Raw genomic sequence first — 24748 nt, forward strand, 5'->3', positions numbered from 1 at the left:
AGCGACAACAACCAACTCCGCTCACAGTGTCAGATTGGCGGGGCTTCAGCTGAGGTTGAGATTAACCCACTCACGTACTGCCGCGTACCTTGCATTGCAAAACGTGTTCAATTGTGAGAGACAAAGACTTGACGGTACCTTTCAGTTCCTACCTCAGCAAAAGACATGGTTCCCCGTGGCTTCTTTGGGAGTTTGGGGGGCACACGACTTCCCCACCGCCCGGCATCCACGGCCTAGGGTTCCACCAGAGAAAGAGCGTTGTGAGCCTGTGAGCCAAGCAAACACTGAGTGACGAGACTGCCCTCTGCCTTCCCACACTGTCCTCGGTGGGTGCGGACAACTTGAACTTAACCTGTGAAGTTCACGTTCCCTCTGTGGACCACCTCTGCACTGTGTGTGTGGCCTGCCCGGACCTGCCATTCTGGAGAAAAGGCCCTTGTTTCTTGTCCACTGCTTGGTTCCCTTCCTTGCCTGCCACCCCAGTCGGGTCCCGTCTTGACAGTTCCTTCGCCTTGTGCCGCCCGTGTCTGTGTCTGGTCCGTTGAAAACCTCTGTTCTCCAAGATCCAAAAATCCGCTTTTCTCCTGGAATCGATCCCACCTTGGCCGGCGCCAGCTTGCTTAAGAGAGAACATTGTATCGACCATCCCTATCTACAGTAAAGACTTGATATTCGATAGACACTTTGCGCTCGCCGTCGCCCGCCACCCGGCTAGCTCCGCCCACCCTCAAAAATTCAAAGAAAAAGAGCCAGCCGACACCAGACTTGGTTCCCCCAAAAGACCATCTTCCCGATGGGCAAATCAGACCAGAGCATATAGCGATTCTGCGGTCCACCTTTATGCCCTTCCCGCACCATCTCGAGTTCCATCTGTCTTCCTGGCCTTGGCGACCGCTCCCTCACAGCAGGCCGCCACGCCAGTCCGCCGAGGGAGGCTCTGGCACGACCACGAGCTAGTCGTCCGGCGAGAGAGAGAACCCCTTCGGTCCCGACCTTGACCACGACCACCACGTCGACATTTCCAGTCCCCGACCGGTATCCCGGCTGGCTCAGAACACGCTTCTGAGTCGGCATAGGCGTATGCCTCGCGTGTCCCAATCCGCAAAGCGACAGCAGGGTGCGAACAACCAGCGCGACACGAGACATGAAGGTGGCCTTGTAGGCCCGGGCAAGCGCATTCCCAAGCATCAAAGAAGTCACCAGCAGCTCGCCGCCCTCGATCAACGCCCTACTGCTGCTGTCGTCGATAATGCTGTCCCCACCGCAGCCGTCCCCCAACAAAACAATAACCACAACAGCACGACTGCTGCCAATGCTTTCCCCGCCCTGCCCGACGACAACAACACCACCATGGCCGCCGAGTCTCTGCGCCGCGGCTCCCTGGGCGGCGCCTACTCCGAGTCAGAGTCCGCCGAGTCGCTCACCTTTCCGCCCCTGCAGTCTTCCCACGAGGAAAACCACCGTCAGATCAACGTGAACGATGCCAAGAACACAAACGTTCACCGTGACCCCGGTCCCGTCGAATATGCCCTGACCGTACTCAAGTCCTGCCCGATCTACGATACCATCGCCATCCTCATCATCCTGATGCAGTTGTCTCCAGCCTTCCTCGCCATTGTCTACATGCTCTTCACCCTCTTGACCTTTGTTCCTCCTGTTACCACTAGTTCCGGGCTGACCATTGCCGACATCTTTGATGGGAACCAGGGCACGCCCTCGCTCACGACGCTGGTCTGTATGGACGTGGCTGTGTTGGGTATATGGCTATTTCTGTGGGCTCCCATGCAGCAATTCATATTGGATTTAGCCCAGGTTGTCATATCCCTTACCCTCGGAGGAGGTGGCAGCTCAAGGACGAGCACGTCAAACAGCATCTTCCTCTGCGTCGCCATCATTACAGCTTCCCAATGGACGAGACAGGCTAGGTGGAATGGTCTCACCCATTTGAGTACCCTCTTTGGCACGAATCGCTTCTTTCCAACCAACCATGGTGATCCTTTCGAGCACACCGTACGCGCTTTCGAGAAAAAGGGACCATATGGCTGGGTTAGAAGCGTTTTGGCTATACATATTCTTACACAGGGACTGGTACGGTACATTCGGGAGTGGTATTTACGCAGGGAACGGCGAGATTTGCAGTCACAGAGTCAACTGGATCCGGAGGCTGGCAAGACTGTGTCGTTTTCAGACAGCTGCTCCGACGCGGCGCTGATGGCAGCCGATAGCGACGCCCATCTGCAAACAAGTACGGGTACTGTTTCGAACAAGAAGAGACGAAAGCAGAGCGCCCAAGTGAGGATACGACAGCCTCTCTGGGCCGCCCTGGCTAGCACCAAAATTGTTATGGTGAAGGAGTATGAGCTTTCCCATGCGGCTTCCGAATCAGCCGGTAGCAACGCTACGGATATCCACAACTTGGGGAACGCGCCGTTTAATACACAGCCGGAACAGATTTGGATTTGTTACATTGGCAGCGACGAAGTCTGCTTCAACACTAGTTACTTTCCCGACTTTCCTGATGACGAAACCGTTGATGAGGCTGGAACCCCTGGCGTCAGCATCGCCAAGCCCTTTTATGTCCGAGTCAACAACGCGAAATGGCAACCGACACGCATCATTCCTATTGAAGGCACCGAAGAAGACAAGCACCAAGGCACCCGCTGGACAGGCGACATCTATGGACTTACCCCCTTATCCAACTATGCATGCGAATTTGTCAGCACTCAAACCGACCAGGTTATCTACAAGGCCAATGTCAGGACCGTCCAGGCCAAGAGTAGGGATCCCGAGGCACCCGCAAAGGCAGCACCTACTAACCAGCGCGTTGATAACGTTCGCCACGACTCCCCGGTTACTACCCTGAGGGCTTCGATTGCGGCTGCCGAGATCAAGCTGGCTGACGAAAAGGCCCGGCTCAAGACTGCGCGCAAGGAAAACAACCGTAGGGTCAACGCTGCCAAGAAGGAGATTGAGAAACTCACGGCAGCTGTCCAGTCCGCGGGAGGTGATGATGACAAGCTCAAGCAAAAAGTGGCCCAGAACAAGATCCAGGAGAAGCGAGCCGAGGAGGCCATTGCGCAGCTGGAAGCCGAACTCAAGGAGCTTGAATCCATCCCCGAGGAACTACTTGCGGAATACCGCTCCAAACAGAGCACTTGGAAGTCCGAGAAGGGTCGCTATGAGGAAGCCCGCTCTGCATTCAAGAGCTTCAAAGCCACGCTCGAGTCCGAGGTCAAGGTCCTGAAAGATGAGCAAACCAGCCTGCAAGCCAAGCACAAGAAGATTGAATCGCGCATCAACAAGGTCAAGGAGGAGCACAAGCGCATAACGGACGCCAATGCTCAGGGCCTTGGTGAAGCTGAACGCCGGCGCCAGAACCGCGCCACCCTCGAAGCAGACATTGCCACGGCCGAGAGGCATCTCACTGATCGCATCAATTCCGTTAAGAGCATGAACATGGCGAAGCAGGCACAGATCACCGACTTGAGCAACCAGATTCACGCGTATCTGTCTAGTGTGCAGGAGGATATGGCGTACAGCCATGCGGCGGCTGTTGCTGGCAGTCAGTACCCGCAAGCAAATAATGCGAGCACTGGCTGGGGAATGCCTCCCGTTGGTCCAACCGCCGCAGCAGCAGCTGGTAATAGCACCTTTGCCCACTCGCCGGCTCAGACTCTTTGGCCCGCAGCCACTGCCGCGGCATCAGGTTCCTCGTCTCTAGGACCCCAGACTGGTTCAGCAGCTCTTCTCCCCCCGCCACCGATTGGAGGACCCTTCAGCAATCCCCTTCAGCCGCAACAGCATTCTCAGCAACCGGCTATTGGCACTCCGGCTCAGCAACGCAGGGCAAGAGGCAGATCCTCGTCGATGCTTAGTGACATCTCAGGATTTACCGAGTCCACAGATGAAGATGAGCGTGAGAGACTCGAACGCGAAAGACTTGCACTAAGACATGGTCAGCATCATCAACATCAGCACAGCAACCCGAATACCATCTTCGGCACCCCGGGCTCAATGCGCGGAGCACCGCCCGGTTTTGGCTTCCCAACTCGTCAGCAGCGACTCGCCGGCAACAACGGAACCTTTGGTCCCATCGGCGGTGGCTCGACCTCGGGCTCCAACGGATTCACCAGTGGTACTGCCTTGGGATCCGGCTCCGGCTCCGGCTCGGGTTCCGGGTCTGCCGTTGTCTCTGTTGGGTCGGGATCTGTTTCAGGTTCAGCCTTGGGTTCCGGTGTTGACTCTGGTCGTAGCAGCGTCAGGTCCGCCGGAGACAGTGCTGGTAGTGCTAGTGCTGGAGGAAGCTCCAAAGATCCTGGTAGCCCTAGCGATCGTTGAGCTTTCCTTTAGTCTGCCGTGCTTGGCCTGCATGCCTTGCCTGTCTGTTGCGCCTGTTTGGCCTGCCTGTTCGTTCTGCTTGTGCTTGCTTGAGTGCTGTCTGCTGGTCTGTTTGACCAGTGTCTTCCGTTCGTTCGTGTCTTGGATAGATCGCGGCTGGGATGATTGCTAAGCTGGTGCGCTTGACCGCCTGAGTGTCGTGGCTGAAGTCATACCGGCGATGTGGTGGATGTGCCTAAGGCGACGTCACTTGTCGGCCGTGGAAACTTGATGTCGCTTGTCGTGGATCCTCGTTGTGGACGATGTGGGCTTTATCTGGCTGGCCTGATGTGTTGACGGCACTTGAGCCGGGAAAAGATGTACCTAGCGTAGTATGATAATCCGAGCGGACCAGTCCTTGTTTGTTTTTCTCTTCATCTTCATCGATCCTCTCAAGTGATTCTGTTCTGCCTCCGCTGTCGGATCTTGAACTGACTGTCGTGTAGTGGCTGAATGCTAGAAACCGAGCAGAAGTTGTGTAGCTCAATTGAAAGGGATACACCGCAGAATGGGGAGCGCCCTTTTATACCTTCACAAGACTGCCCGATCATTGGCCTTTATCACACTCCTCAAATACAACCGTCTTTCCACTTCTTTGACATGCTCCGGTTATCTACACTATGTGCTGGGTTCCATTCCAGGCAGCTTCGTGCCAATGTGCCAATGTCCAACATCCCAGGGTGCCATAATTCGGCTCTGTTTGTCGTACGGGTACTGATACCGAAGATGCTTGCTTGCTTTAGATCGGAGTTCCGCCCGTTCCAGTCCTGTTACTGAACAAGCTTGCAAGGCAACCATCCCCTTGAGATTTTTTATGATAACAACATATGAAAACATGTTCTTTCGGGTTGCCTTGCCAGGCCAGCCCAGGCCTTCCATTGACCTCTTAAACCGTTGATCTGCCAGTGACGAGAGACCTCCATCCCGCTTCATCTCTCTCTACCTACTCGCAACGTAAGGGATGGCATATTTGCCTTTGTTAACCGAGTGTACATACTCACCTAGTTAAGCCTAGAACTACAAGAATAGGTAGATAGGTAACGGGAGGAAAGGCCTTGTTACTATAATAGGCCATAGTAGGCTGTTTTCCTGGCGTTCTCTCTCTACATCACATCGACCAAACGACATACCTATTTTTCGTCTTCTTCTTTTTCTTCGCTGCATATACTACCTACCTACCTACCTACTCTCATTAAACAGATAAAGGTTTGGACATGTTGCCAGTTTTCCCATCCAACATGAATCATTTCATCCAGTGTTGGTCTAGTCCCTCTTCTCAAATTTATCGCTTTACTTGGCGTGTTCTGTCCGCGTGAACTTCTTAACCTCTATATCATTGTCTCTCGCGTGCGCGCTCATTTGTCATCCGCGACACGTTTCCATCGCTCAGTCTTGGCGGCTATCTCCTCCTCCTTTGCTAAGCGTGTGGTGTTAGAGGGTTCAATTTGCATCCAAACATCTCATCTTCTCGCCTGCCGTCCGTTGTTCGTCGACTGTTATCAAATCCTCAACGATCAACGTGCACCTCATGTATGGCGGTACCTCTACCTCTAGAGCCGCATCAAACCCGGCCACATAGCCGGTCTCCGAATGGTTAATGAATGCACTTTGCCTGCCGCTAGGTACCTTACCTAAAAGTACTTCGTCTCTTGTGTGCGGTGCGGTGTGGTGTGGTGTACTTTGCTGTCCATTCAGCACTGCATGCTCCTTCCCTAGGTACACTAGTGATCCTGCCTGCGCACCTCCTCCATTCATTCCTGCGAGGTCTCTGTGTCCCGCACCCATCTTGGCGGTATTGCGTAGACTTCACCGTTGAATTTACATAATCAAGTAGGTAAGTAGGGTAGTATCTTCTCCTTTCCCGTTCGTTCACCTTTCTTCTGTCTTTTGTACTAAATACTGTGTACACTACTGCACACCCCTATATTGGCATTACTACCTATGTACAATACAACATGCCCCCTTTTCTTTACTTTTTCCGAACCGCGCTTGTCACGCATCGAATCGAAGCGCGTTCGATTTATGTACTTAGTACCCCCTTGGGGAATGCTTCTGTTGCGAACCAATGTGACATCACCCTGCGCAATTGGTGTGGTTCTGGAAATTACTGCGTTGCAGCTGGACGGTGGGAGAGGATGGTGATTCACTTGCGATGGTCTTCCTTACGCTTGCGGATATTTCTGTTGAGAATGAAGTCCTTTCTTTGCCGAACGATGGTCTGGTCTGCAAGATCGTGCTTTCTTGGAACGGCGGCTCTCAAAGGGTCAATTGCACTTTCAATTCGTGTCTGCAAGTCTGCATGCACATGCACATGGATGGGCATACATACCTACCTAATTATGTAATAAAGTCATTGCAACCGAGGGACGCATTCAGTTCCCAAAACATCCGTCAAAACTTTGGTTCCCCAATGACGGAACTTCCTTCTTGTCTGGTTCATGTTCATGTTCCCCAGAAACGCCACAAGCCACATCCGTCCAATTGTCTCAACCATCTCCCAACCCAAATCCGATTTCCATTCCAGTGAATGCATGCAATTCCCCAGTCCGTCTCTGTCCGTCTTCATATGCTTTTTCCTTTGTTCTCCAAGATCAAATGTTTCAAAACGCCACCTCACCCGAGGCTGAATTCTGAAAAACACCAGTCCTAAAATGGTTCCCTAGAGGTACACTTGTATCCCGTCGGTCCCGCCAAGCCGACATATGCGGCGCAAAATACTAGGAAGGCCGTCTGTAGTGTACACACTATGCCACGCAGACAATCGACTCGGTGCTCGTCGGTGGCGGCGTTGGACGGAATTTGGTGGGACTGATCGACATGTCCACGTCTCTACCTAGGACAACTACACAGTAAACATGTCTTTGTTCCCCTCTGCCGGGTTGTTAAGCTTACGACGACACCTCTTCGGGCCGGGCTGGAGTTTTGCGGTAGATTTGCGTCACAGGTCAAGCTGACATTCAGTTGGTAATGGAGAATGTCGTACAGCTTTTTCTCCGAGTTGAAGGAGGGCCTCTACTCAGCCTCAACCCACACAACAAAACAGTATTCCAAGGTTGCCATTTTGTTGGTCTCTCGCAACTTTTACACCTCCTCTTCATCCTTTCTCCTATGTATGTACCGTACCTCTTTCTATAACCCTGTTCAGTTTGCTGTCTTTTACTTTACTGTACCTACCTACCTACCTACTCATTGTGCAAAACCAAAACGTAAAATCCTCACCTCGCCGCGAACATCTCACTCACCAACCACAACCCATTCTGCCACCTGCCCCATTAGGTAAAACCCAGGGCCAATCATTACAAAAACCACTTCGTAAACTCCACATGCACTGTACCTATGTATGCACTCATCAGTGGTTAAACGATCCCCGATGCATCCTGCAACGCACAGTATACCTAAGTAAGTAGAGTACAATTACAATTACGCAGGTACATTGGCAGTACCTGTACATAGAGGCAACAACCAGAGAAATCGGTCTACCAAGATCCAAAGATCCACGATTGATCCAGCCGTTCAGAGCTTGAGGTAGCCCACCCAAAATTTACCTGTACCCGAAAAAAAGACCCCAAGGTGGCTGAGTCTTTTTGACATAGTACCTACTATCAAATGTTGCAACCGCTTTCTACTTCGCTTGCTCGCTCTGGTCTGGTCTGGTCACTCACGTTACCTCAACTAACACACACACCAAGTAGGTTAACTCTGTACTTCCTGCTCTTTCGTTCCATGTCTTGGGCAGTTCAAGTCATTTATCTGACCGGTTCGCGATCCCAAAGAAAAAAAAAAAACCCCGAAAACAAATCCGCTTGGACATTGAACTGGACCAAGCGAGGTGAGGAAATCCGTACCTACTCAGGCGAATGGCAGGCAGGCTTCAGTTCCAGTTCCAGATTCCAGTTCCAGTCTGGATTTCATGAATATGACCAAATTTGCCTTGCCAGGTTTGTCTGCCACCTGTCACTGCCACAATGCCACTTGCCACTACCTATTTTTGCCTGTAGTGTACCTATACATGCCAAGGTACCTGCACAGTACATCTTTCCGATGCATCATCCATCGGCCGACATGCTTGACCTTGCCATGCACTGGCTGCACTGGCTGCACTGGCTGCTGGCATGGACCCGACGGACAGGGGGCGGAGGAAAAAAGAAAAAAAAAAAGAAAAAGGGAAAAGGCGGCATTGATTGAGCCGCAGACACCGCAGTCCAGACACACTGGATGGCAGGGATGGATCCATTTTTTTTTTTTGGAAGGAAGGAAGGAAGGATCACGGCTCGGACGGACCTGGGGCGGCACGGGTGTTTGAAGCTGAGAGAAATGAGGCAGACATGACATCGGTATGTGTGGTTCCAATTGACGTTTCTTGGAGTCATTTGAAACGCTCTTGAGGCGCTTGTGCGCTTGTTTATGATTCCTGGAAACTGTTTCTTGTGTTTCAACGATAAATGCTTAACGACTGATCGGGATTTCGCATTGCTAATTTGAACTTTTTTTTTTCAGTTGAGAGGTATTTTTCGGCGAAGAAAGTAGTTTTTTCGACTCCTCTAGCAATGTTTTCGTGTGATTGTGATTTATTCACTCGCCCAGTAGTTCACAGTCACATTTCAAAGGGGAAAAAAAAGTTCCGGCACAAAATCCATTTGTAGTTGTACACCTAAGGAACTTTCATACAACATTTCTTTGTCGTCGTAAAGGTATCATTCAAGCAACCACCACCTTCCATTCCCGGCATCCAACTTCTCTTTATTTTCTTTTCCAACCATCGTGATTATTTCCACCGCACCACAGAATTACCACCCATCATAAATTGATAATTTAAAAAGCAGCAAGGGCAGCAAGGGCAGCGACACCGAAGCTGCCAATGTAACCGGCAGAGGCGGCGCCGGCATTGACGGGGCTGGAAGAGGCTGGGGGAGCCATCGAGACGGTGCCGTTGCTGCTGCTGGAGGAAGAGGGAGCGGCAGAGACGGTAGAGGTGGGAGCGGTAGCGGTGGCGATGGCGGAGGTGGTCACAGTGGTGGCAACGACAGTGGAAGTGGGAGCGGTAGCGGTGGCGATGGCGGAGGTGGTGGCAGTGGTGGCAGCGGCAGCAGAGCTGGAAGGAGCAGCGTCAGAGCCGCCGGCGAGGACCTCCTGGCAGAACTTCTCGGTGGCAGGGAGAACGTCGTCTGGAAAGGGAAATTGATATTAGTATGAGTGGGTTTTGCGAGAGATGTAGAAGGTGAAAACTTACTCAGAGCAACGGCGGCACCGCACTTGGAAATGACACAGGAGGTGGCAGTGCTGACGAGAGCGTCCTTGTTCTCGCAGAGGCACTTGTGATCGGTCTTGGAAGTGCAGACCTTGGTGGCGGCGTCGTCAACGCAGGGAAGGGCGCACGAGGGGATAACAGAGATGTCCTGGGCGGAGGCAATGGCCACGAAGGCGGCAAGGGCGACAGCGGAGTACTTCATTTTGAATTAGAGTTGTTGTAGTAGAGTTGTTATTAGATGTAATAGGTTGTTTGGCTGAACGAAAGTCGGCTGGAGGCTGGAAATACAGAAGCGACTGTGTGTATTTTGGTGGTGGAGAGACAAAAGAGGGAATAGAAGGTGCAAGGTGGGGAGGATGACGCCCCTTTTATGTTGATGGAAGGTTGTGTGTGTCAAAGAACGGCACCGAACCAGCTTCCTTCCTTGCCTCCCATGGCTTCCAAGACCCAAGCCAAGGCCCTAGAAAGGAGGGTGGTAAAAGACGGGGGTGGCTGGCAGCCCGACGGTAGCATCCCATCCGGGCCCACCGAATACTACACAGTAGTGTCTTCTCGGTAGAGGTGGTATTCACACATTCCACGCCTCGCACTTTTTGACGTGCACACGGCGTACCGCAAAGACTTGGGTCATTGATTTTCAATTTTCCTAGAAATTAGGCATCATTAGACATATATTCAATTTTATCGTCTTTCATATAACTTCTGGCGGGCCTGAATGTTGGAGTATGCTTGCAGACTATGCACAATTTCCAGGAAAGTCGAATATCAATGGCCCGAGTCTTTGCGGTACACTAGAACCCCGAGTGTCGTCCTCGTTGCGTTGTGGGGGAGGGACTAGGAAAATCCGCTTGTTAGCAGGCACCCTGGATTCTGAGGCGATAGTTCCACTGGGCTACGTACAGATGCTCCCATGAATGGCTGGATCAAGCAGAATGGAGCCGTTAAATGTCATGTCCCTGGCTCGTGTTGCGGAGCACTTGCCCTACATCGGCCATCTCGGCCGGGCAAATTGCGGCGGCGGAAGGACGGAACAAGCAGACAGGCAGGACCTGCCAGGAACTGGACAAGGACCGGACGAACTGCTGGTTGCAGTCCTGGACCGGCGTGGCCAGCGTGGACCGGTTCGCCCGCAGAATCAGGAATCGCACCAGGTGCTCCTTGCGAATAATGATGTACTACGCAGTAGCAATTTCAGATGCACGGACGACGGCAAGAAGGGGGATTGTAACCATGTCGTCCTTTCAATCGCCGCCGCTTGACCCAATGAGGATTTATCCCCAGACGATTGACATATGCGATTGTGTTGGAATTCATCACATTTTGCATCCATTCAGGACTGGTTTGGCCTGGGGATGGACGGAAGAGCTGACAGAAGTTCGGGCGGGAATTGAAAATCTGGGGAAAGTGGATGAATGCATATGATTGTCACTGTCAGCCTCGGCATCGTGGAGCAGGTTGTGGATGGTTTCACAGGGGGGAGGCCTGTCCAAGGCGACACGCACACAGACACACAGCCGACACCAGCCCTGAGAGGCCTGGCCGACCAGGCGTGGAATTATGACACCCTTTTCCGTGCATGATGACACATGCCATAATATCTCCGACCATGTTTCTGAAGTTTCACATGGGAGATGGTGATAGTGGTTTCGGGATACACCAGAAGCGTGCAAGGTTCGAGACTTGTCATGTTCAAGTGTATTTCCCATTGTCTCACAACCCGAGATGAAGAGGGCTGTCAGGGTTCACTTACCCACGAACAAAATGGATCCCCTTGAAGATTCAAAGTGGATTGAAGGGTCGGGTGTCCACCTTGTCGGATTTTCTGAATTCCTGGTTGAATATCATGATTTAGCGGCCACGACGACGATCAACAGAAAATCGGCAAGCGAAACGGCAACACAGCACTCGCTACCTGCTGTCCCAACCGTAACCTGTGTCGTATATCACGTGGTGTAGAGGTTGAATACGAGTTGATTCACTCGCGATGTAGTCAACATGGCGGTTGAGCGGTATAAATGTACCATAGTATGCGCCAACAAGGGGAAACTGTGACATTTGGGGTTCCACACTTCCACACCACGAAAACCGCTGACCTACATAAAGCCGAGGACGAGAACCCCCAACGAAAATAGCACCCGGAGCTAGCCAAAAGTCGTCGCGGTCTTGATTGTAAGTTTCGGAGATTGAACTGCAACCCGCCACTTGACTGATGACTCTGTTGCGACGACCTCGGCGACCAAGACATGGTATCCGACTGCGAATGGACTCTGGATTTAGCACAAAGGAGAAATTGTCATGCGAATCCGAAGTTTACCTCTGGACGGCGATTGGTTGCCAGAGGCCGGTTGTAGCCAGATGCGAGATTCCCTCGATTCATTCCGACCGACGACGTCACCCTTGACATAAAAATTGGTGTAGTGTTACTTTCGTACCGGGGCTGTGGGAAAGCAAGTGTGGCTTCGTGTCGGCTGTCGATCAAGGAGGGTGTGACTGTTCCCGGTGTGGTGTGTGCGGATAATTGATGTCTTCTCCAAAGTAATAAATCAGCTCGCTTTCATGTCCTCCTCCGCTGGTCCTTCTCTCAAGCTTGGTGGCAGCAGGGCCGCCCGAATTCATCATGTGAGGCCGTTATTACTGATCTCAACGGTATCGGGCCACATCTTCAACATTATGCCCTTACTTGATCTCAGAAAAAGAAGCGTGATCTGCCCGTTGTAGCAGCTTTGGTGTGTTTCGTCTTTGGGACGGAATGAAATGCTGTTCGAAGGAGGTGTGGTCTGCCAGCTCGAAGTCAGTAGTCAATGGCGACAGAACAGGGCAAGAAACCCAGGTGTGAGTGGACCAGCTTGGCGTAATGCGGGGAAATCTTGGTGTAGATCATTGGTCAACTTCCATTGCCTCCAGGCCAGGAAATGCATATCCCGGGGCGTATTTCTACACCACACTACGGAGGAAACAAGGGCAAAACAAAAAGTGACCAAGTGACGTTCAAAAAGACCCTCATCAAGCAACCAACTGCCAATTTCCCCCAGCTTTTTCTCCTCAATTCTGTGGTAAGGACTCCTGGGCGGCCTACCTAGTCGGAGAGTCAGTCAGTCATCCCCCGCCGGCCACCATCTCCCAATCCGGAGGTGATGGCCGCTGATCCGCCCAGAGCAAGAGTCCTCTCGTCGTCGTCCACCGTCCCACGTCCTCCACGAGACCAGTTCAACCCGTCAGACCCGTCAGGTCCCCGGTCACTGCCCTAAAGGAGCGAAATCAAACTTAGATACTGCTCCGGGCCAAGCTTGCACCTCGCCTCGGCCTTGAAGGAAAGCGTGACTCCTTGAATGAATTCCTCCGTTTTCCACCGGTTGCGGCCAGAACGATGAAACCTCGCATTTTGATATACCTACAATCGCGAAGTGACCGCTATATCGCCTACGGAACGGCCAAAGAATAGCTGTAGCGTCATCGAATGTACAGGTTCTGGCCTGCTCGATAAGGGATTCCGTGACTTCCTCGTCACTTATGTCGGATTCGTACTAATCGGTAGCCGCTTCGTAGAGGGGCTGGTTGTGCCACAAAAGTTCTTTGTACGGGAAGTTCGCTGTGGAAGTAGCGCTAGCGTTCATGTTACTCCTACTGCTAGTGCCGGCGCTCGCGTTGCTGCTGCTTGTTTCATCGCAGACGTATGATACCTACCTACCTACATGACATTGGATGAATGGCTCACCCATCTTGATCCCCGTGCCGAAAACCATCGCTTGAAAATTATCGATGATCTGGGTGGTCACAGTAGCAGCTTCAACACATGCTCAGAGCCAAGTTGCACGGCAAGCTGCCAAACGTGAAGGCGATCGAAGCGGCCAACTTCATCAAGCAGGAGGAAGATGTTGGAACTAAGCACCGCGCTTTGGGGAAGAGATGAGCGTTCACGTGTATACCGTGGATCATCGTTAGAGGTAGGTGTTCAGTTACAGAAACCGCCGATGACAGCTCAGCTTGAGGCTGACTTCATAACTGCGTCAAGGCCAAGAACCTGAACAGACGCGAGTACGATCAAATGGACTTGCGACGAACAATGCCCAGTTTGAGTCCCCCCTACCCTCCTCCTTTACCTCTACAATACTCTTACCCACTGCTCACACCTTCACACTGGTCTTCAGTGCGCTGCCATGGTGTCTCTAGGACCTTAAACACCGCGCGAAGCGTGCAACGGGTTTGTTTGGGTGGCAACGGCGAAGTAGGTACATACCAACGCCTTATGGGTAAGTAAATACCCCTTTTGGGTCCATTCTTCGCATCTCACAGACAAGTTTTGTCCCTTGTCGTAGCCGTTGAATTTCGGCTTGATGCCGAGTGTCGAATTCGTGCCGGTGCCGACGTAAACGGCTGGACGTTCCCTCTTTCTCCCACACCAAAAGATAAACACCCCAATGCTGGGGGCCTGTGGGGTGGGAGGGTCGGTTGAGATCTGAACTCATCCACCGTTGGCGGATGAGGCCAAGACAACATCTCCGAAAATTCGGGCACAACACTAAATGTTCCCCCTTCAATGTAATTAACAAACCAGCAAGATTCCCTTTTGTCCGAGTCAATATGCATTGTCATATCAGACGAAACCAGGAAGCATCTATCCCGAGATATTCTTGCGTCCTGTCCATATGTTTCTGACTCGCTTGAAGGCGAAGATGGATAAACTCTAGGATAATCCTGAGGCACACGCCGCATACAGGGCGAAGGCTGAAAATATGTGTAAAGGGATGGACAACCTCACGAGTTGGAAACCAAGAACAGAAGAGACAGACTCACGTATTGATCAACACCAGCCCGTCTCCCCGCCGAAGGCCATCTTTCCTCCGGAAAGTGACTGGAAGTGTCGAACGGTAACCGGGGCGCTACCTTCCACTCACCCCCATCCCCGCCTGTTGCTATCCAGCAACCGGAAGGTGTGTTGATTGAAGGACGTCGAAAGAAGCGCATCCCGCGGGAAAGTAGTGATCCTTGGGATCCTGGTAGTAGGAGAGTACATCCCCCTTTAGACGGAACCAATTGGTGGCCTGGGCTGTGGTCGGTCGGGTATTTAAGGTGGTTTCTCCTGGGGTTTTCAGTTCTGAACTTAACTTCTTCGTCCAGTCAACCAAACCTCGCTCCAATGAACCCTTCACCCACGAGCACCATAGATTGGTTGGACAACCCACAAGACCACTCAACCAAACCGCTATAACGACCGAGAACACATTACACTACGCTAAGGAGTACAATCCGTTCGAAGATCAGTTCGGGCAGGCCCTCGAACCCAACTCAGGACGATATCTTGGAGCTCCCACTCCTTTTTTTATTCCAGCTGCAAGAGGCATTCCAGCTGGCTCTCCATCTAACGCCAATCCAGCCGCAACTATAGCTGTTTCTCCTGTTGTTTCCCAAGCTATCGTCCCGGCGACTATTCCAACTTGCCCTCCCCAGCAGACCAGAAGGAACAACTCTCAAAACCACAGAAGGGAAAAGGCAAGGACTATAGAGACTTTACAGCTCCTTCACAACAACTTCTGCGGAAACCGAGGGAGAGTTGGAAGGGATTTCAGATCCTCAACCGTGGGCGGGCGAGATCGAGACAAGTTTGACATCCCCGAGTCACTGTATTTTCTGGTCCCTTCGGAACCGTGATCCTCACCATGACTACTTCGACGATTTGCTCGGCGACAGCATGTGTCTTTGGCCCAAAAAGAGCTTCACATACATGGGCCTCAACAGCCATAACCCCTTGCTCGAAGGGATCTACAACGACAATGACATGACCGACGAGTAGAGGGAAGAGGTCGCGGCTGCCAAGAAGGAGAACGTGCGTGTATACAATCGGGAACGTGGACAAATCTATCGGGCCACTGAGCAGTATCGCGATGCCGCCGGTCAGCTGGTCCCACGTGTCCCGGAGACGTATATGGCCCTTGATGCTGCGGCTTGTCCGGTCTTCTGAATGGGAAAAAGAGTTCCAACTCTCTTCCAGGACGTCGACCGGCTATTGCTCCTCTTCCTCATCATCCTCATGATCCTCGTCGTCCTGGCGAGGATGCTTTCGCAAAGACCAGGCCGGCAGCGGAACAGAAGGATAGGACGGAGGTGGGAAAAAGGAGGAAAGGTTGGCGGCAGCTGCGGGGAGAGGAGCCCGGAGAGGAGAGGATGGAGCCCGGGAAAGATGAGAGGAAGGACTGGCGGCGGCGGGGAGAGGGCCATTGCCCTTGCGGGCCGGCTTCAAAAAGTCGCCCAACCCTTCCAGAAAGCCTAGATCCATGGCCTGCCCCTCTCACAACGGTCCGTCTACCCAGTCACTGAGAAATGGGAATCCAATTGGGAGATGGATGCAAGTCGGACGAACAGAGGGAAAAAGCGGCACGACTGGCATACACCTGGCGAGATGTGTTCGCGGTGTACCATAGTTGGCGGACACAAAGGCGACAGATCTGATCCAACACACGGTCAACGTGTTGCCCGGGGTCATTCCCTAACAGACTCAAGCAGCCAAGATATACACCACGGATGAGGGAGTTTGCTGGCCGAATCCTACCGGAGATGGAGGCGGTCGGATGGATCGTACCAGGCAACAACTCATGGGGAGCATACACCAAATTCCCTCTCAAAAGCAATGGAGACTTGCGGGTGGTCATGGATTGCCGACCGATCAACGGCGTAACAATGAGGCTCCAGTGGCCGATGCACGGCCAGTCGGGGTCATTTCGTTGCATCGCGACCGGAGAACACCGAATCTTTTTCCAGGCCGACGGAGCACACGGTTATTGGGGAGTCCCAATGGCGAGGGGACACAAAGACAAAACCGCCTTCATCGTCCCAAACGCCCAGTATTGGAACCTGAGAATGCCCCAAGGAATGACTGGTTCAATTTACGGCTTGTGCGCAAGGTGCTCCTTCCAACTGCCTGCCTTATATGAGCAAGGCAAAGAACTTGAACGGGGTATGGGGGGCGGTAGGAGAATACTGTACAAGTGAGGAAGGAACGACATTGCCCGTGCTTGTGCAGCTTAGCAGCGGACTGGACCTTTGGATCGACATGGCGCGGTCACATCTTTCGTTATCATTATGGCGGCGGGAACAAGAGAGTGAGTGTATGATACTGCTGATACCAAGACATGCCAAACTTTTGAACAGTCAGATAAATCCGAGAAATGAAAGGATTTCGCGTCGCGAATATCGCGCAGACTAGATTGTGATATGTGGTCCCTTTAGAGAACTCGGTGCTTGATAACGGATTCTCGTGTTGGGAACTGGAGTTAACAAAGTCCATGTTATCACCCAGTCTAGATGTCCTGGGGTATTTTGTCGGTTTGAAGGAAATATTATAACCTAGCTGTGTGGGACTTGGACGATCTGAAATAAACTTGATTTATGCGAACGGTTGGTGGAAAGAAAGAAAGACAACATTCGTTGCGTCTTCAGACACACAAGTCACTCAACTTCTGGGGTTCAGGGTCATCTTCGTAACGATACTACATTAAGTTAGCATTTGACTTCACGTCTTGTCGTAGCTGAAACGAATATTCAACCAACACTACTCGTATTTCCTTCTAGTCGATTTCTGTTGGGATCTCTCCCGCACACAAGTGCGAATGTGCTGAGGAATAACAAACAACTAGGAAACAAATGTTAAAGCGGCAGACCTATGGATGTGATAGTTCGTTTCACTGGTAAAAAAAGAAAACAACATTTAACTGGGTGAAAATGCTCAGTCCAAACAATCATTATCAGCAATGGAGCTAGCTAGACAGTATGATTCGATTGTCCTCACGATGTCAGCAACAAGAAAAGAAGCCGGGTGTAACAATGAAATAAACAAATAATTATCTTTAGTGGGTATCAATGCTCCTACTCCTCATGCTATCTGTCCGTCTTTATCCATGCTTTTGAAGCGCTGTGACCGGAAAAAAAAAAGAAAAGAAACAAAATGAACATTGGCCATCATGCCCATGAAACGCCAACAAACAACAATGCGACCGAAACACAATCTTCCCGCTTCCGCATTGTTGGTAAACGTGCTTGGCGGGATTCGTACCACACTCTCAGCGGAAGATCCTCCTGCCACCAGTCCTCGTAGGAAACCTCTCGACACCGTTCTGCTGCTGCTGATGCCAAATCAACTGCATGCCAACACCACCACCCTCGAAACCCATCTTGTAGCGGCGCAGAGCCTCACGGAGATGTTCTGGACGTAGCGGACCGCGACGATCGTCCCGCTCCTTTTCCTTTTCCTTCTCCTGTTGGGAAGCGTCGGGCATGGTCTCGTCTCCCTTGTCGGCTGCTGCTGCTGCTGCATCTCCACCCTCTCCGTTCTCGCCGTTTGTCTGTGCACTGTTTCCTAGCGTCTGCGACTGCTGTTGTCCCTCGCCGCCTGCAAGGTTGTTGTTATTGTTGTTGGAAGCAGCCGCGTGAGGCGTCGCCGGCGGACTAGGCAAATCGGTCTGCTTCTCGCCCGTCTTCTCGATCCACTCCGCTTGCACACGACGTGCGCCCTCGATGATGTCGCCGATGAAGACCTTGGCTACCGCGCGCATGCCAATAACCACGTTTTCGGTAACGGACTGGGAGATGGTTGCGTTGATCAACTGTCACCGTCAAGTCAGCGATGAAAATCCCAAGCATAGCAGATCAGGAACAACGACGAACATACCCTCCTAACACCAGCTTTACTCAAGTTCGCCGCCCTCCAGTTCTCAAAACGATCAAACTGATCCGGGGAAAAGGCATTAATCAGCATTCCCCTCTGCCTATGCTCCTCCTCCTTCTGTTCCTTCGTCAACGTATCCGCCGTAGCCGCCACCTCCGTCGGGCCCTCATCATCATCCTGATCTTCTTGCTGTCCACCTTGGTCCTTCCCGCCCGCAGCACTCTTAGCCCCTCTACCAACCGTCGACCCACCAACCTCACTAGGCGGCGCCGTTCCCGGCTTACCACCAGCCCCAGCACCAACAACACTAGGTGTCTGCTCCCTCGCCTTCTCCGCCTTGCTCTTACGGCCACGCTTCTTCTTAGGCGGACCGGCGGGCACGGTGGGAGCGGCACTGGCGGCTGCGCTGACCACGCTTTGGGCTGTGCCGCTGACGTAGGACATGGCGTCTATGTCGACGGACGGGGAGCGGGCGCCGCCAGGGGCTTCGTCGGGCGGGAAGGAGGTTTGTCGGAGTGGGTGGGCGGAGCCAACGGACATGACGGAACCCTTACGGCGCTTCATGTTGGGCGAGGGGCCAGAGCCGTCGGCGGCGCGTTTCTTAGACAGAGACGAAGTGGTGAGGGATGGGAGGTGTGGTGGGGAGCGAGCACCACCGGGGAAGGAGTAGCTGTTGTGCGGTGGTGAGGCCATGGTGACGGCTTGCTGGGGATGTGATCGTGGGGTGTTGAGGTAGTGAGTGGGTGTTTGCGGATGACGCGGGGCGAGCTAGAATGATGGGTTGGCTGAGCTCGGTGATGGAGCGGAGACCGCTCTGTGACGAATTGATTGTTTGGTGTTGATACGCAAGCGAGGTCGTCAAAACTAGCATTCGGCAGTGGGTAAGGTTTGGTTCGTTGACGACGGAGCGGCCCGTACTTGGTTGTTGGCGGCGAGCTGATGGCGAGTTTGGTTGTTTGTCGAAATGTTGAACAGGAACTTGAAGTTCTTTGTCGCGGTTGACATGCGGTGCTGCGCGGTACGTTACACGTAATTACTGCAATTGCGACCCGTGGTCACGTAGAGTGGGGCATCTGCGTGACCAGCAACGGGCAGCCCGCACCCCCCAGAGCCCAGCTGTCTGAACGTTTCCCTTACCTGTCAATTCTGCAGAAGCTGAGACATCAATACAGCCATGACTTTCACCTGTAGCCTTGAGCCGCTTTGGGTTCGTATTCGCTGTTTTCAACTTTATGCGTGAAACCGTCCTTTGTATAAAGGGAGTCTTTGCCGGACTCAGGAGCGGAGTGTGCAAAATCTAGTAGCACCTAGACATACAGCTTTAATCCTCCAGATTACAGTATCTGACGATTCTAGTGTACTGTACTCTTTGACAAGCCAGTGTCGTGGTAATAAGGTCTTGATCAGGACCCAACTACAGTCTTGCTCGAGACCTCGGCTCAACTTGCTTGGGCGTTTCAAAATCCAATCAATCGGTTTCGATCCATAACCAGACCGTAAATCACCTCTTTGAAAACTCCATGTCCGATATTCATCATATCCATGTGAGGGTTGGGACAATTCGGGATAGATCAGGTCTCGTCAAGTATACCAGGAAGTACCAAGCTAGTGTACATAAGAAACAACACACACAAGTCATCGGCCCGGCCCCGTTGGAAGACACTCTGTGGAACCCTCGGCCGAACCTTAAAAAGGACCCTTTTTTGGGTGTCTTCTTTCCTTGGCAACCGTTGACCCCATCAAGCTTATTTTTCTGCACAATGGAAGTCAGACCATGAATGCACGATGCAGTCGCAGTTCCGCTGGCAGCACCAAGGTCAAAGTGGCCAAAACTCCAAAAGTGAAACAAAACCGAATCGATTCCACACAGAATTGAACCCCGAACAAGCCCGCCCCATTTCGTCCCCAGAATCAGTCCAGAACGCAGGCTTTGCCCTTGCAGAAAAGTTGACGTCAACGGCGATAAGATAAGACTAACAGGCCTGGTTGGGTCTAGCGCGTCTAGATTCCCCAAAACTGTTGGTTTGCCCTCCTGCAATCGGCGCTCAAAATTTCCACTCCTCCGCCTGCCTAGACCAAGTCCCCGGTTTTATTTTCCCCTTCACTTCCCTGGACCGACGAAACATTGGGGTTGCCGCACAAGAGTCAGTCAGGACTTTGCTTGACCACTCACCCACCCATTCATAGCTGTTCGGAATTCATTGCAAGAGTCAGTCAGTCACCCGACTCTCTCGCAATTGATCTTCTGGTCTTTTCTTCGTTTCTTCCCTCTACTACGCAGCCAATTCCTACCGAAACATCATTTTATACCACCCTATTCTTACCACCCATCACCTCCCACGTACTACTTACACATACATACACAATGGCTCAAGAGACGACGCGCGACGGCTCCGACAGCCCCTCGGGCTCCGTCAGTCCCCCCATCGCCAACGGCACCAACAACAAGAAGGACAAGAAGAGCAGCAAGAAGCGCGCCCACTCCAGCGGCGAGAGGCGATCCAGCGTCAGCAAGCCCGCCCGCGACCCCTCGGACAAGCCCGAAGAGTCGCCCTCCAAGAAGAAGAAGAGAAAGACCACCTCCTCCACCGCCGCCGCCGCCGTCCCCTCCACCATCACCGAAGAAGTCTCCCCATCCACCTCCGTGACCCGCTCTCCTTCGCCCGTCATCGACTTTGACGGCCTAAGTCGCCCTTCGCGTGGCACCCGCGAGCGTCTGGAGGAAACCGAAGCCCAAAAGCAGGAGCGCCTCGACAAGATGAAGGGCGCCGTCCGGACCCTGCTCGAATGCATCGGCGAGGACCCGGACCGCGAAGGTCTCCTCGCCACGCCCGAGCGCTACGCCAAGGCCATGCTCTTCCTGACCAAGGGCTACCAGGAGAATGTGCGCGACATTGTCAACGGGGCCATCTTCCAGGAGGGCCACAACGAGATGGTGATTGTCAAGGACATTGAGGTCTTTTCCATGTGCGAGCACCACCTGGTTCCCTTCACGGGCAAGATGCATATCGGGTACATCCCCAGCAACGCGGTGATTGGCATTAGCAAGCTGCCGCGGATTGCGGAGCTGTTTGCGCGCCGGCTGCAGATCCAGGAGCGGTTGACCAAGGAGGTGGCGAATGCCATTATGGAAATCCTCAAGCCGCAGGGTGTCGCGGTCGTCATGGAGAGCAGCCATTTGTGCATGGTCATGAGAGGCGTTCAGAAGACCACGAGCAGTACCATTACCAGCTGTGTGTTGGGGTGCTTTGAGTCGAGGGAGAAGACGAGGCTCGAGTTCTTGAGCTTGATTGGCGTCAACCGCTAAACGTGCTTTCCTAACGAGCAGGTCGTGCTTCCATCGGACATAACCCTTTAGTCGAGCGCGGCCAGGTCTAGCTGGGGACACTGGTTTCAACAAAAGATAAGGGAAGAGGGAAAAGGAAAAGGGAAAAAGGAGGAAAAGTACAAACAGGGAACTGGATCTTTACATACCCACACAGGGATCTGCCTCAACGGCATGCCAATTTTCTTCACATATTTCTTTCAAGCATGCAAACATTTTGCATCAATCTGGCGTTCAAGGGGGGCTTCAACCGGGCAAATTCATATAACAGCGAGGATCTCAACATCAAGGCGGGGGGCGGCGAGAAATCTACTTCTTCAGAAAAAAACACAGTATGGCATGTTTGTCTATATAATCTCTCATTATATCCCCTTTTGGCGTTCGCTATGTTGCTTGCTTCCAACCTTAATGCATCAACATTCCTCTCAGTCCATGCTTAACTTTTTCGGGGGCGATTTGGTTTGGAGGAGAAAGACAACAAGAAAGAGACTGGAAGGGAAGGTCCAACTCTACCATCGCCTGGGTAAATGTAGAGCTTTAGACACAGGTAGATATTTTCAGCTCATAATTTTCAAGGTTCGTCTCATAGGACTGGCATGAGATGGACTTATCACATCCAGCTTTGTCCTTTTTGATCTCGGTATCATATGATCCAACAGCTAACACACCCAATCGCCGAACGCCCAAGAAAACATCGTGTCCATCACAACACCCTCCTCACAACCTTGCCAACCTCCCCCCTCTCCACCGCGTCTACTCTCGCACTCACCACCTTCCACAACTCCTCCGCCACCTCCTCCACGCTCGCGCTCGCATCAATAACATGCAAATCCTCCTCCTCCTGCCTAAACGCATACTCCCTATCAATATGCGGACCGCCCGCAGCCCCAGCCAGTGGCGTCGGCGCTCCAACCGCCACCTCTTCCATCTCCGTTGGTCCTTCGGCAAGCATGACCGCTTCCCTCTTATTCACCTCCTCCCCACCCCGTTTCTTCTCACCCCCCGTCCCAGCACCACCCAAGGCCGAAACACCACCAACCGGCACCGTCACCGTCCCCACCCTCCCCAGCGACAATCCCCAGAACAACTCCCTTACTCGGCGCTGCATCTCGGCTTTCTCGTAGAGCTCGTGGCCCCACCCGCCGCGCAAGCGCGCTTGTTCTTCGTCGAGGTCGAGGAAGAGGACCAGGTCGGGACGCGGGAGACCGATTTCGGGGGCGCGCGCCCAGGATAAGGAGAGGGAAGGGTTTTGTTTGGCGGCCGAGTAGACGATGCCCGAGTGGTAGTAGCGGTCGAGAATGAGGGTGGTGCCTTGGGATAGTTCCGAGGTGATTTTCTTTCTGGTTAATTGAAAAGAACTTGTTAGTCTGTCTGTCTGTCTGTCTGTTTGTATATGTACCACCCCAATCCAAAAGAGGGGAAAAAAGAAAAAAAAAAAGAAAAAAAAAGAAAACATACACAGCCTCCCATCGATTGGCACTAAACAGCAAGTGAATAACATGATCGTCCATTTGCGCCTGCGACTTGAGGTACGAATCGATCATCTGGCCTATGGGCGTGGTTCGGTCGGGAAATCGCATGGTCTTGACTTTTTTCCCGGCTTTCAGAAAGCGGTCCTCCAAAAGCTTGACTTGGGTCGTTTTGCCGCTGCGATCGAGTCCCTCGATGACTATTAGGGCGCCGCGGGCAATGGGGTTGTTGTTGCCGCCATACTGGGTGGCTGGCGTTGGGTCTGTGGTTGTTGAGGCCATTGTGTGGTCTGCTTCCGGGATTATGTTTGTGTGAGGTATCAATTGATCTTGCAACAGATTGGAGGGATGGTTAAAAAGGAGTTGAGAGGGTGGAACTGGAAGGTGGGACGGACTGAATTGATGCAAGTGTTGATGCGATGATGGACGACCTGGTGATGGACTCGACCCAAGCTCTTATCGTGCGATAAGATGACGGAGTGGGACAGCAAGGTTCGCGGGGGACGGGAGGAAGCTGCAGTTGTAAGTGGACAATTCTGGGGGGAAGGTGCGCACTGTCTCGGGTCAGCTCCAGTCACAGCGCTCACAGTGGCCGGGGACAGTTGAGGGCCGGCAATACCTCTAAGCCTGCCGGGGCTGTTGATGGGCAGGTGACAGAAAAGTGCTGCGGAATGTCTCGCAGCTGCCAACCTTGTACTATGTAGAGGTACGCACGCTTTGTGACCGGGGCATCATGATATTTGGGGGTTTCCGCTTTGGGTTGCGACTTCCTCATCGCCTGGGAGACATGATGATGGCGGTGGACAATATTCTTGAAGTTGGAAAACTTCCATTCTCTGGCGAAACCAATATATCCTTCCGTTGTTCAAACGCATTTTTTTCTGTTCATCTGTCCATCACCAATCCGTTCATGTCAACACTGAAACCCGCTCCCGCGAAACCTCCGACTCCCCAGCTCCGAGTCTGACGGTACCAGTTCACCCTCAGGGAACGGTTACCTGGACATTCTCATCTCAGTTCAAGATTTCCTGAGAAAAAAACATGTCACAAGATGTACTAAATCCCAAAGTATCTCAATTTACAATTTGCGGATGGACATCGCACCTTGACAAGCTCTGCGGGCGCAATTGTTCGCAGCTCGACTGCTCTCCTTGATACTCGTCTTTGGGTCACTGGAGCAAATCTTGGCCTTTCCAAGCCGTTGGAGCCTTGGGAGTTGCTCAGATGATCCTCTAAGATCGGGAAATGATTATGGGTGGGAAAGAACATCAAGGAAAACGTCCACAGTTCGGATACGTCGCGCCGTTCAAGCCGCTCTGTCGCTGAGTGCCGATAGCCCAGAACTCAGACAATGCCCAAAACACCGAAAGTTGCTAGAGCCAGCCGCAACATGATTCATCATCCTCCTCCTCCTCCTCCTCCTCGGCCAATGTGGTCTTCAGAAGACTTCGGCTTGTCATGACGACCTGAAAATATCCAACTATTTGCTGGGAGTGTTGCTGTGCAGCTCTTCTACCCTCCCGCTCTTCGGCGCCATCATCAGTACGCTTCAAATCCGACATCATCGACCCACTGATCATGAACATAGAGTTGCAACGGGAGCGCATTTGAGGTTTGGCGTCTTGGGTTCTGAACCATTGCATTGGTCACCACGCTCAACCCTCCCAGGG

The 24748-nt window shown here is 52.6% G+C and overlaps 6 protein-coding genes across 6 annotated transcripts; 2 read left to right on the forward strand and 4 right to left on the reverse strand.

The window, feature by feature from the left end:
- Positions 1 to 413: 413 nt before the first annotated feature.
- NCU07778 (hypothetical protein) lies at positions 414 to 4881 on the forward strand. The gene has a single exon (XM_953606.3). The coding sequence runs from the start codon at positions 1081 to 1083 to the stop codon at positions 4336 to 4338; it is 3258 nt and encodes a 1085-aa protein (XP_958699.3). The 5' UTR covers positions 414 to 1080; the 3' UTR covers positions 4339 to 4881.
- A 3898-nt stretch (positions 4882 to 8779) lies between these two features.
- Positions 8780 to 10271, reverse strand: acw-5 (anchored cell wall protein-5). The gene is made up of 2 exons (XM_953604.3): positions 9608 to 10271; positions 8780 to 9542 (listed from the first exon to the last, which is right to left on the reverse strand). The coding sequence occupies exons 1-2, from the start codon at positions 9825 to 9827 to the stop codon at positions 9190 to 9192; spliced, it is 573 nt and encodes a 190-aa protein (XP_958697.1). The 5' UTR covers positions 9828 to 10271; the 3' UTR covers positions 8780 to 9189.
- Positions 10272 to 15626: 5355 nt separating this feature from the next.
- On the reverse strand, positions 15627 to 16350 carry NCU16918 (hypothetical protein; the record flags this gene model as incomplete). Its single annotated transcript, XM_011396500.1, has 2 exons — positions 15627 to 15889; positions 15984 to 16350. The coding sequence occupies 2 exons, from the start codon at positions 16348 to 16350 to the stop codon at positions 15627 to 15629; spliced, it is 630 nt and encodes a 209-aa protein (XP_011394802.1).
- A 1087-nt stretch (positions 16351 to 17437) lies between these two features.
- NCU07775 (hypothetical protein) lies at positions 17438 to 19286 on the reverse strand. Its single transcript, XM_953603.2, has 2 exons — positions 18288 to 19286; positions 17438 to 18222 (listed from the first exon to the last, which is right to left on the reverse strand). The coding sequence occupies exons 1-2, from the start codon at positions 18975 to 18977 to the stop codon at positions 17680 to 17682; spliced, it is 1233 nt and encodes a 410-aa protein (XP_958696.1). The 5' UTR covers positions 18978 to 19286; the 3' UTR covers positions 17438 to 17679.
- Positions 19287 to 20111: 825 nt separating this feature from the next.
- gch-1 (GTP cyclohydrolase-1) lies at positions 20112 to 22252 on the forward strand. Its single transcript, XM_953602.3, has one exon. It carries the CDS (start codon positions 20650 to 20652, stop codon positions 21589 to 21591), a length of 942 nt encoding a protein of 313 aa, XP_958695.3. The 5' UTR covers positions 20112 to 20649; the 3' UTR covers positions 21592 to 22252.
- On the reverse strand, positions 20633 to 23617 carry NCU07773 (thymidylate kinase). The gene is made up of 2 exons (XM_953601.2): positions 23068 to 23617; positions 20633 to 22949 (listed from the first exon to the last, which is right to left on the reverse strand). Exons 1-2 carry the CDS (start codon positions 23358 to 23360, stop codon positions 22313 to 22315), a joined length of 930 nt encoding a protein of 309 aa, XP_958694.1. The 5' UTR covers positions 23361 to 23617; the 3' UTR covers positions 20633 to 22312.
- Positions 23618 to 24748: the final 1131 nt, after the last annotated feature.

The sequence above is a fragment of the Neurospora crassa genome, linkage group V (genome assembly GCF_000182925.2).
Source record: "Neurospora crassa OR74A linkage group V, whole genome shotgun sequence".
Lineage (NCBI taxonomy): Eukaryota > Fungi > Ascomycota > Sordariomycetes > Sordariales > Sordariaceae > Neurospora > Neurospora crassa.